This window comes from Poecilia latipinna, unplaced genomic scaffold (assembly GCF_001443285.1).
Source record: "Poecilia latipinna isolate Pla-1442-1.1 unplaced genomic scaffold, P_latipinna-1.0 Scaffold529, whole genome shotgun sequence".
In the NCBI taxonomy this organism is placed as follows: Eukaryota; Metazoa; Chordata; class Actinopteri; order Cyprinodontiformes; family Poeciliidae; genus Poecilia; species Poecilia latipinna.
The window spans coordinates 255221-268127 of record NW_015113145.1 but is presented as its reverse complement, the minus strand read 5'-3'; the positions used below and the strand labels follow the sequence as shown (position 1 = coordinate 268127).

At 37.7% G+C, this 12907-nt stretch overlaps 1 protein-coding gene across 2 annotated transcripts in view; it reads right to left on the bottom strand.

Moving 5' to 3' along the window:
- edar (ectodysplasin A receptor) overlaps positions 1–12907 on the bottom strand; it is a 44400-nt gene that overhangs the window by 17086 nt on the left and 14407 nt on the right. For both annotated transcript variants that reach the window (XM_015040815.1, XM_015040816.1), the window contains exons 2-5: positions 12123–12187; positions 8730–8849; positions 4919–5100; positions 128–213 (exon numbers count right to left, since the gene is read on the bottom strand). In XM_015040815.1, coding sequence (XP_014896301.1) covers positions 128–213; positions 4919–5100; positions 8730–8849; positions 12123–12173 — 439 coding nt within the window. In that variant the 5' untranslated portion in view covers positions 12174–12187. The remainder of the gene's footprint in view (positions 1–127; positions 214–4918; positions 5101–8729; positions 8850–12122; positions 12188–12907) is intronic.

Below are 12907 nucleotides of genomic sequence, written 5' to 3'. Positions count from 1 at the left end.
TTTTTTTTTAGGCTTCAAGCAAAAAAATCCCCCCAAAAAAAAAAGGGAAAAAAGAAATTTTAAAAAAAAAAAAAAAAAAAAAAAAAAAAAAAATCGAGAAAAAAATGCAAAGGATGGAAAATCTTACATTTTTTTGTGTTGCTCGGGGCATTTTGGCAGGAATGGCAGACCATCCCGTAAGCGTTCCTGGGTTTGTTGTCCAACATATAATACCTATAAAAGATAAACATGAAATCACATCAACGGTTTATTTTTATTTTATTTATTCTTTTTTTTTAACCATTAAAAATAATGTAAAGATGAAAAAATAAACTTTCTAAAACTGTCAATAAGTACACACAGCTGAAATGACCTCCCAACATTCTGCACTTAGTGCAAAAGCGTGGAGAAGCGACTAAGGTGAAAAATTTGACTTTGTGAAGAAGTGCACATAATTGATGCCCTGCAGGCACTAAGAAAATGGCTTAGTGCAGATACTGCCATCAGTCATAAAAAGATCATGCTGCACAGGAGAAAAAAGAAGAAGTAAGGGAGGTAAGAAAGATGCTAACACACCGAACAGATGAACATTATTGGATCATTTTATGCTCAGGGGCATGAGAACAGCTTTTCAGTTTCTACACAGCAGGCGTACAGCCTGAAGGTAATCTGAAGTTAGCTGCAGGTGCACCATATAACAGAACCACATCTCAGTGCAATATGACATAAATAAATCAGAACTGATCACCTGTAACATAAAACAGCTTAAAACATTTGGATCGACCAACTGTGAGAACACACTGTGGCTAATTTCAATATACAGTGCAACATACAGGTTGTTTAAATTACATTTGCAAAGAAAAATCAAAAATACTCTGCATACATTTTAATCCCACTCTCCTTTATTCTGATACCACTTCATTAACCTGTTGTTCACAGGTTGTCATTCACAATGACAGGGGTGTCAAACTCCTGACCCTCAAGGGCCGCTGTCCTGCAGTGTTTAGATGTGCCACAGGTAAAAAAAAACAGTGGAATGAAATGGCTTAATTACCTCCTCCCTGTGTAGATCGGTTCTCCTGAGCCTTGCTAATGACCTAATTATTCTTTTCAGGTGTGGTGCAGCAGAGGCACATCTAAAAGTTGCAGGACAGCGGCCCTTGAGGACTGGAGTTTGACACCTCTGTCACGAGAGGATCCAAATTTGGGTCCTCTCGTGAATAACAGGTTAAAATCAGTACAATTCACTAGATACACACTAGGGCAACAGATTAAATCCCCCCCCCAAAAAATAAAAATAAAATAAAAAATGTCTTGGGGGCAAGAATGTTTTTGCAAGTGGCTGTATGGCTTTCTTCTACATGAAAAAGGCTGACCTTTACTTCTGATGTCACTCCAGATCTCTTTGGCATTGAGAATTAGGCTGTGTTAGTTTCATTCTCCCTAAACTATCCCCAAGGTCTCCTGTTACATTTATCAAACTATAAAGTTGGCAAGATAAGAGACATCTTTCTCCCTAATTGGCAAATATTTAGTGAGTTTTACTGCTTTCTTTCGTAAATCACGATGATCCTGGAATATAACTTCTCTGTCAGAGCTCTGAAGGCCAGAAATCACTTATCAGCTAATGTTTTTACCAGACATTCTTGGCCGAATTCAGACCGAACGTGATCTGGAAGCCGTCTAATCAGAATAGATGGATGTTAAAGAATGCGCTTTCATCAACCATCCATGTTATGTCCGTCAATGTTATGCTGAATGTTGAAGCATTTTGTTCTTTGTACATCAGCCATGAAGCTCAAATTCTCCATCCATTCTGATAAAAAAGAAATTGAATAAATTTAACGATACAGATTCAATATCAAAACCATTCACCAGCTGATTATTGAGTAGAATATGCAAACAGTGAACAGACCACCATATAATTTTAGAGGCAGGACCCCTCCCACTATTTGTGTTACTTGGAATCCTGACTTTTAACTTGAGTTGCAAGTTTCTTTTGCGCACCAGTTTTCATGAAGACACTTTGAAGTCCGATAATCAAATTTTTCTGTCCCTCTGGGAATAATTTTCCACATAAGAAAATGATGGAGCCATGCAGATGGATACAGTCCATGTAAGTCATCCAGAAAGAAAGTTTTGGCACATAATAGTAAAAAAAAAAAAAAAATCTATGCTGATTTTCAACTAAAACTCCATGCAAATAAGAAAAATCCATATGTTTTCAGTCTGTCAGATTTACAAAGTCATGTGTATGCATAAATCTTCTTTTAAATCTTGTCAAAAGAAAAAGAATGGGCAAAGGTAAAAGGCTGCAAGTAAAACAAAATGAGAGTTCTTAGATCAGTCCAGATGATTATCATGGGATCCTGGTTTTATGCAAGGATTTTTACGGCATCATAATCAACATGAGCCTCATGGGATTCTCCGGTTAAGCTTAAGCTTTGCAGTTAAGACAGTGTTTGAAAACTATGTATTTTTTTTTCCTACTTCACAATTGTGGGCTTCTTTGGGTTGGTTTACCACACTGACCCCAATATGATTTGAAGTGGGAAGAATGGCAATATCTTAAAAGTTTAAGGGGTATAAATACCTCTGGGATATAATGTAACAAAAAAATCTAAATCATATGGAATCTGTGTTGGCCTCCTCATCAAATCTACAATTCACTCGTAAGGCGTCCTCTAACACGCTAATTGTAATCCTGAGATTTCCAGGCGATTTTGCATCGGTGCCATAACTCATCCTGAATTAGTTGTTGGCGAGCAGGTCAGAGCACATCCTGTTAATAACTTCTTTAAAGCGTTTAATCAGGACAAGTCACGGAAAAGGAAAGTAATGCCAGGGTGCTTTTAAAGTTTAAACTCTGAGGTGACTGAGTGATTTTATTTATGAGTGGGTGATTAAATGACTATGAGTCAATGATGCCCTACAGATGGCACCAGTGTGCCACGACGCAAAGAGCAAGAAAGGCTATGTTCACACAGCAGTCTAAATGTTTTGTTTTTGTTTTTTTGCCCATGTGTGACCCATATCTGACTTTTTCTTGGCTGTCCGAACGGCCCAATTCTGATCTTTTTACCCCCCCCAAAAATGCAAATTGAGCCACTTCCATAGTGTGGTACTAAATCTGATGCATATCTGATTGTTTTCAAGGTGCCTGCAGTCTGAATGCTCATATCACATTTTATCCAACTTTAATATCATTGATGTGAAGTTTGCATGTTAATTCTGATGATACCATGCATTATAAATCTGGACAAAAACAATGGCTGAAATGTATAAATATGAAATTATACAACAAATCTGTATCAGTGAAGCACATCATATCATAATCCCATCACTCCTGGTCTGATCAAACCAGCTTCTCTACAGAGGTTGCCGTCAGTTGTGCTTTTTTTTTCTTTCTTTTTTGTGACAATACTGTTGGCTATGAATAACTTTAAAACTGATCCGTAAACAAATGCATCCATGATTAGTAGCGCACTGCTGTATTATATCAACGTTCTTTTACGCATGCAGGTTTCTTTGAAACCCATTGTAAATAAAACGGCAACAAAATTAGCCATCTAAAACCATTATGCTTAGATAATTTAAAGGTTTTGTGGCTGCATTTTATCTGGATCCCAATTTGCACACAGATATCTCTTAGATTTTTATTTAACTTAAGGATCACACAAATGATATGATGAATGCAACTTTAGGCCACATTTTTGGGGATATTTACAATAGGTCCCAAGGTTTAATCTGTACCATTTTTTTTGTATCAGTTCTTCTCTAGCCATGTTTTAAAATCCCAAATTCACAGAGACTCAAAATATAAAATATAGTCCCTGCAAAGAAAGTAGAAGCTATGAAAAATGTTTGTCAACTAGCCACTATTTTATCTGCAGTAAAGGAAATAACAGCTGGCAGGACCAGCAGAGGACATAAACAACTTTTGGCTTTGGGTTTGGAAAGCAACTTTTTACAGATGTTAGGATCATAAAATACCTGTCTCCTGTGAAGCAATATATGGTTAACCAGGACCTACATGGGAGAAATTATACATATTTCCCTTTAACTGAATCTGCCACATAAAAGTTCAATTTAGAAATGGGATTGTTTTGTAGAAAAAATAGATTTCAAATGTGATGAAAAGTAAAGAAGTGTATGGATTGTGCCTGGGTAATATATTGCTCCGGGCAGAGCACTGAAAATGTTAATGTTGGTGGAAGAAATGGTTTGAAAAATACAAAAATTACAGTGAAAGATATACAGCAAACACCTGAGCACAAAAAATATGGGGCAAATCTACAGGAGGCTTTTGAAAGAAAATAACACGCCACGTAGCTCACAAATCTTAAAGCCTGAGTAGGAATAAAAGCAAAAGAAAACAAAACAAGAAGCAAATGTGTAGTTCCAGATGTTACCAGGTGAATTTTTCAGACATTTGGCGTCGTTTTGTTTTCTTTAACAGTGGAAAGATGCATGTAAGAAGCTATTATTCACCTTTACAGTTACAGGTACATATATTTTAGAGCTGAAATGATGACTCATTTTTAAATAGCATTGCACCAGTTACTTGAACAAAGATCAGAATCCGGGTTTTCCTTGAGGTAGAAAATATTGTTTCTATCATTTAGAAGAGCTTTATCCCGATCCGTGGATATGCAATATGCCTATATTGATAAATGTATAGCATGTGTTTTCAACCGATCTTGTTGCGGCAAGCGCCGAGGACCCTGACTAGGGTCCTCTCACGACAGACAGGTTTAAATCAGATTTTGAAGGTCAGAACTCAATGAAATCTGGAAATTAGTATGTGCCAGGAAAAGCCCGATAGGTGAGTTTCCTCATGTTAAACCTAGAGCCTCTTTGTCGATTGTCCCAACAACAACAAACACTTCACATAGATATCGAAATCGTTGCAATCTGCAGAGCAACTTGCATGCCTCACCCCGGTAAACATGGTCCACACTCAGCGTCACTTTCAGCAGTTCCTGCTACACGGACAGTGGCTTTGTAGAGAGCGTCGCAGTCCTTGTGGCGCCTGCAGATCTCGTACTTTCCTTTGGAGTATTTCCCTTGCGCGCATGGTATGCAGGCAAAGTCCTCATCCTTCATACCGTAACCACAGTTCTGCAAAACACATCCGTATTTTAAATACACACAGACATCCTAAATCATTTAGTAATAAAAATGAATTCCTACATCATTCTAAATGTGCTTTTCCCATCAATGGAATTATTCATTACTGTGATGTGGACACACAAATTTGGTTGCACACTGTAAACACTTAAAAACACCCATCTGTTTCCAGAACTGTCTTTAGCACAAATCTGGCTTTGCTCTTCTGAGATGACAGGAGAGAAATCTGATTGGTCACAGAGGTCCTCAGTGTGTGTGTGTGTGTGTGTGCGTGTGTGTGTGTGTGTACAGTTTTCCATGCATGGTAGTGCTTAAGATGACCAAGTCATCGTATTGTTTTCTTGCATCCATCTTCTTCAAATGGTGCTTCCTCTCCGTGGGGAGGCCGGATGGCCCACACACAAAATCACACATGCTCGCATTTACAAAAACATACTCTTTCTCTCTTCTTTGCCCCCTCTTTCATCTTTAATTTCCCTCTTACTTTCATCTGTCTATTAAACAGGCCTGTGCCTCCTAGATCTAGGCTACAGTAGGGTGGCTGTAAAAGAAATTCAATATTCTCGCCCTTTTTGTTTGACATCCGCTACTTTGAGCGTGATTGTTTAATGGAAAAGTTCACCGAGCTATCAGCAGGATTGTGTCGGTTTGGGTTAAAGCTAAACTTGGATCTTTTGTCTGCAGGCTTACTGTGACTCTGCTCCTGTTCATTGCCTTAAAGCAGTTCCAGGGTGATTGAAAGCCTTCTTCTTTTCAAAGCAAATTTGTGGGCATTTTGAATGCTTCTTTGAGCTTGGAAGATGGACAAAACCCAACAAGCAAATGCCTTTGCGAAACTCTTACATATGTTTTCAACGTTGGCCTTGAGAGAACATAACATAAAATTGATACGAGGGGAATGACTGATAACTTGTAAGAAAGATCACAGGTGGAATTGAAGAAAAGCTGCAGTGCAGCTAAAACTTTCAGGTAACAAGGGAGACAGGAAGAGACTTCTAAAAGTAAACTTTGGATAAGTGGGTATAGACAATGATAAATGTACAAATCATTGTCTATACCCACTTATCGACAATGAGTGGGTATAGAGGGTATAATACATTCAAATCAGCTTGAACGTATTATCCCAATGATGAAACAAGGTGGCAGAAACGTCATGCTGTGGGTCAGATCAGTGGCCTCAAACTGCATTCTTTGAGGGCCAGAGTCAGTAAGCTCTATATGTGTCCCTTGTCCACATACTTGAACTAAATGACAAAGCTGCCTCACTGGCATGCAGTCAAGCTCTACAAAGCTCTGCTAATGGACTAATATTAGAGGCAGATGTGCTGAAGCAGAGAGACAGCTAAAAGTTGCAGGACAACAGCCTCTAAAACTAATTAATCTGGGGCAAAACCTAAAAGAGGTTATTCACACATCTGTCTGAGCTTGAGCTATTTTGCAATGTGGAATTAGCAACATTGTCTCTAGATGTGCAAAACTGCAGGCGACAAACGTGTTTACTATGGACCGTTGGATCCAACTTTTTATATTTGTTTGTAAATAAATGTGAAAAAACATCTACCTAAACAGCTATGTGCCCAATAAAATACACTGAGGTTTGTGGTTGTAATTTGACAAAACGTGTACGATAATGGAAATACGTTGAAAGGTACTGCAGCTCTGATGTTGAGCGTCAGCTGACATTTGTCACTCACTAAAATAAGAGGACATGTTGCCATGAAATATGCATTCATCCATGCAAACAAACACCAAAAGGTGGATGCAAGCAACCCTTTGAAAGGGGGACTTCAGTGGCTTTGTCACTGCGTGATGTATCTGTCTAAGGGTGTGGGGGGCATGTTCTTTGTGAAGTTTCTGCTGTGAGGATGGTTGTTTCTTGATTAAAAGCATGTCAAAACACACTCTCACCCACATGCAAGGAAACCTCAGGGAAATAAAAGAACATGTGAATTACAGGCTGTTCCACCCGGGGGACCAGAACAGCGCAGGAGAAAGTGTGAGGGGAGAGGAGGAGGAGGGCTCTCATGATTTAACTTTTTAAAGGAAGATTTCACTTACAAATGGCTACATTACTCTTTATCAAAGGGTTCTCTGCTTAACACATTTCTCCAAAGAGGCGAGTGGATCTTTATGTTGGAACTCGTCACGTTGTTGAGGGAAACTAAATATAAGTATACAAGAAAAAAACAAGAGGAAGAAGAAAAAAAAAAAACAAACAAAAAAAACATGTTTATGCATGATTAATGTAGGACTGCATGGTTGAAGGAAAAGGGAAATTGAGGTTCAAAAAGCAACACATTTTTCCACTGTTGCAAAGCCAACAAAAAAATAAAACTGAAGTCCACTTTGAGGTATGGAAACGATGTGTGCAAAACTGAGAACCACTTCATGAGTTAAGTTACAAACATTCAACATCCATAAAACTTGATGGTGTTTATTTCTGTGCCAGTACTTGATTAGTCAGCAGGAGTCAATAGAGACATGAGGATACAAGGAGGAAGAGGAGTTCGAGGGGACAGTAAATTTAACATGTGGCAAGTTCAAGTTTATTTTGATAATACTTGTTTAGTAACTTACTTTCACATTTATGCTTTTAATTTAAATTCTTTGGAGAGAGAATACGTCTGATCTGCCAATGTAATTGTCAAACACAATTAAGAACATTTATACATTATGTTTTTTTATAATAGCAAAAATTGAGCCAAACCTGTCATTGTTTGTTACTGGATGTCTCTGAGAAGATAAATAAATCTGTTCTTTTTTATTTTTTTTTTTTTTTAAAAGGTGCCATGCATGTTATGTAGGAAGACAGCCTGCACAGTTTTGAAAAATTTCCATCATTTTTTTTTTTTTTTCAAATTAAATAGTTTCACTTTTTTAGGTCCCAATTTATATGATTCCATAAGTGATTTGGGGTTATTTAACCAGACAATTTTAAAGTGCCTACATCCTGGAGCTACTTGCCTCCTCACATTAGATTCAGTTTAGAGAGCCTTAAATATCTGCACATTCGTGTGTTATGTAAAGACACAAATACATAAAACATCTGAAATGAAAGAAATTATGAAAAATTTGCAGTGTCCAAATAATTACACATCTCTATGTTCACTCTTGACTATCTCTTTAAGAAGGGTGTGGCACCCTGGGGTTCCCAACGAAGCATTTACCTGCTCTGTGTTTACTTTGGCTGTCTGCAGACTGACTGACGAGCCCTAAATCACTCTGTGACTACTGCAAATCATTCAGCGTAATGCATGCCTTCACATTGGAGTAAATGGGAGCAATAAACCATAAGGAAATTGTGCATTTGAATTAAAGCACCCTTCACTGTGTATCTAAGAATGTGTGTTCATCTGTGTGTCTATTGTGGGTGGTCTGAGCGAAGCTGACAAATGCTGGGGTCGTAATTTCCATATTTCTGGTATTTATGAGTTTAAATGTTGATCATCTTTCCAGCTTCGTGTCCCCACCTTACGGAAATACTTTGGGTTTAAACCGGAGAGTCTAAACACATGAAAAACAAACAAACAAAAAAAAAACCCAAAACAAATGGAACACAGTAAAAGCAGGCCAGAAAATGATTCCCTAAATCATATATGTGTGTTTGAGAATGCCCTCACCATATGCGGTTCTTGCCCTGGCTGGCACTGAGGACAGGCCTGGCAGCTGTTGCTGGTCTGGTTGAAGAACTCGTACTCTCCGCAGCTGGAGTACTCGGCGCTGACAAACAGACGAGACACCTGGGGGGGGGGACGCAGAGACAGGCAGGTGGAGAGCAGGGTAAGTGAAGACAAATGTGGAAACTGCAAAACAGAGCTTGTGAAGACACAAATGAGACATTCCTATTAATGCGGTCACACTGACAGAATAATAACTGACAGGAACTGCACCACCTAAGGCTGGTAGATCTTCAGTAGTGGCTCAGCTAACCTGCTATAAGTCAATATGAGATAGCCCAAGTAGTTATAAAGTGTGTGATCACATCACTTTGAATGTCAGTGAATAATGGGGAACGTCCATACCTGGCATTATCTACTATTACGATCAATTGGACTTAAACTGAATCTGATTTTGCAAAGTGGTCTTAGATCTTGTTCACTGTATATTGATGTGCACTAGTAAGCAGAATAAACACACTACTTTTTTTATATAAATAAAAAAAAGATTAAATCATATGTTCTGTTATGCAAATATTTATTTGAGCTCAAAAGGTTTGTTTTTTATGGTTCTCTTTAAACTTTACTGACACTCCTACTATTTGCACATCCCAGTTCTTTGCACATTTTTTTCCAACACCTGCTACCTACGGTCTATAAATGCATTAACCATCAGCATGTTCTTCACTGCACGTTTTTTTTAGTTTAATAACCATTGAGAAAGTCAGAGAACTGTGTAATATCACTGGTTAATACCGAAGTTCTCTGTAGATATCGTGCAACACATTCGCTTTTTCAAATTTCAACGTTTAAAAAAATATGCATAACAAAGAAACATTTTTCACGAGCTTTAGCATGATTTACCAATTTAATTTGGATAGCTAATATCTGAGAAACAACATTAAAGGGCACATGTTCTGCATCTCAAATTATGAAGCTTATCTGTGCATAAAATGACGATACATCTTATGCTAACTACAATTTTTTTGATTTTGGGTGATTTCATCATGAATAAAAAAATCTCTAATAGTGTATAGAGTTTTCTCTAAGATAAGCTGAACATTACATGGACTGGCATATGAGCAGAACTAAAAGCACAGGATTAATCATTTAATATCCAGTAGAACTGGAGCTTTAACAAAAAAAAAAACTTAAATGGCGTAGCAAAGAAAATAAAAAACAATAAAATGATATCCGATGTGATATTTACTTTTGTAAATATCAATTTAAATGTCTGCTTTGTGACTTCTATATGACAAGATTGCGCAATAGCATCATTTTTTTGTGTGTGAACACACTTTGTGGGGTCTCATCACGGAGAAATGGATGTTTTCACGCTGTCGTATGGTGGGAATAATATAACATTTGGAGGCAAAACGTCCCCAAAAACAATAATCGTTAACTGCCTTGTGAAGATAGGATGATAAAGGTTGGGTTCTGGGGTTAAGGTTGTGGTCACAATAGGTTTATGCAAGTTGTGGCTTTGGTTAGAGTTGGGGTACATTTTCGGAAAATTTAAGTTAATGAAATGTCCCCTGCAGTAATGGAAATGTGACAGAAAGTGTGTGTGTGTGTGTGTGAGACGTGTGGTATTGTGTCATTGTGGCTCAATGTAATAAGTAGCAGCTGGTATTTATAGCTTTTCCAGCATACTTTGTCCTTTTCCAAACAAACTAACTGACTTTTAACAATCATCCGCTGTCCAAAAAAATGATAGAGGGAAAATAAATGAGTCCATGACTAAGACTCTCCGTCTTTTTCTCTGTTGTTTTAATAACATCTCCCTCTTTCTCGGCTGTTCCTCCCAACCATATCCTGACAGTGAGCTGAAGACCTGTTTGAACAAGTGCTCATTTATGTATATGAGCCCATTCCTCTCTGGCCAGATAACCTGATAATAATATAAACCAAATCCAGAACAGATTGACCCATTGTTTACATGCCTGGAGTGCAGTTGGTGTAAATACAGCTTCACGAGCAATGAAACAATAAAGTGAGAATTGGTGGCATCTGGTGGCGCTGCAGCAGATTGCAGCTGGATGAACGTATCTCGTCTCTCCAGAAGTCTCTGTCTATAAACTGTGATAAAATCTGATAATTGTGACATGTAAAAAGAGCTAGAAAGTAGAAAGCAAACCATGTCAAAGCAAAAGAAGAAAGAATGAATTTAACTTTTCCCACTTTTTGTTGTAAATTAGATCTAAGCCTGATTTGATCGCAACACAACTGAGGCTGCCAGCCACTACTTAATCTAGAGCCAAGGTTTAGGAAAGCTGAATCTCCTCTCATTATTTTTTTTTTTTTAGTCTATTATAATCTCTCTCAGGACAAATATTATGATAAATACCAATTATAGCAAAAGGAAAAGCAGTAGTGGAGGCTAAAAAATGTTGCCTTTTGGAATGAGGTTACTATAATCTCACTGCAATGTCTTCTTTCTAGAACAACATACGTATGCTAAAACAACTGCTACAATAACAACCAATTGCTTAACACTACATGTTTGTTGCAATGTTTGTTGCATTAACTTAGCCTAAAAATGTATTTCATAATTTGTACTTTCTATTGCAATAAAATGTGTGGGGGTTTATAATGCTTTATTCATTTTTTTATGCTTTACTTCATTTTGAAGAGAGTGAAGACTTACCAAAAGCAAGGGCTGCTAACACATTCTCTAATATTAATCCCATTAGTATTTTCTGCCATTTTAACACCATGTAGGGTCGTTTTAGAATTTAGCAAGCTGTTGCTGGAAGTCTCTTTGCATACATTGCTTTCTTTTACCTGTCTAAACTTCTTTTTCAAACTTTCTCAAAGTTGGACATTTCTGTCTTCTTCTCATCTTTGCACATGTCAGAAGTTCTGGAACATATTCATTTAGGCAACAAAAACAAACTATATTTCTGTACATAAGTAACACATCCTGTGGTTCAGACTTTATGGTGTTTTTCTGCAAACAAGAGGATACTAGAGCAGGGAAGAAGGGAGTGTGTGAATCCAAGGGGCCTGTTGGGAGTCCTGCCAATGGATTTCAACACTAAAACAAGTAGAGCATCAAAGAATTTAAAGACAGTTGCTCCTTACAAAAGTCAAGGATTAAATAATTGCTACAAGTGTCTAAGAGTTATGCATGTTGTTGGAGCAAAAATGCCACAAAGTCTGGACGATAAAGTGCTAACTGTGGAATCAACTAAGTATGATCAAACAAGCGTTTCTACCGCCCAAAGCCTGACAAGGCAAGAGGAGAATGTAAGGTGGGAGTGAACATCAGAGCACAGGATACAAGAATAACAGTGGGAGGAGTAGGAAAGGTGAGTAAATGCACGTTCAAGTGCTGGGGGAGGGAAACAAACTTACCAATATTAACGAGAGGAAAACAAACTTCTTCTGACCTCTGCTCTGTGACATTTTGTGTCTAATCCCTGAAAGACAAGAGAAATGCATGAAATGACAGCAAATGCTCATTTTTCTTCATAAACTTTTAATGAACTTTTTTTTCCGCCTGCAGCTTCCTGCACTTTAACTGCTATTATCAATCAGTGAAGTCATGAATTGAAACATCGCAGCCGACAGTAGCGTTGTCAGCGGGAATGTTGTGCATGTGTGTGGCCAAATGCAGTGAACGGCTCACTAGCACACTAGCATCACGTCACTGCAGTAATAGCAGTAGAACAACCTATGGCATACTTCTGAGTAGTCATAACTATGAGCAAATATCACCTCTGGCCAATCTTTGGTATACGTAACTATAAATGTAGGTCATGTCATTTAGCAGCATTTAAAAATACCAGATTAGTCAACAATATGTTACATGGTTGACCTTGGTTATGAATGTCTATTTTTAGATATGCATATTAAAAAAAAAAATGTGTTGCTTGAAATCTATTTTTAATCTACATAATAAATTGTGACATAACAGTGATGTAATCATTAGCATTGCCTTCCTGTGCAATTTTGCTTGTTTACAGATTATCTCTGGTCTTTCATCCCAGAAGGAGAAGTTGTAGACGATGGTGTTGACGGTTTCTGCGCTGTTTTGGAGTTGGAGTCTGCCTGCAGTTTTAGCAATGGCAGCAGAGGAAGTGAACAAAGCAGTTCTGTCCATGTTGGCCACACTTCCAAATATTGAATTAACATTAACA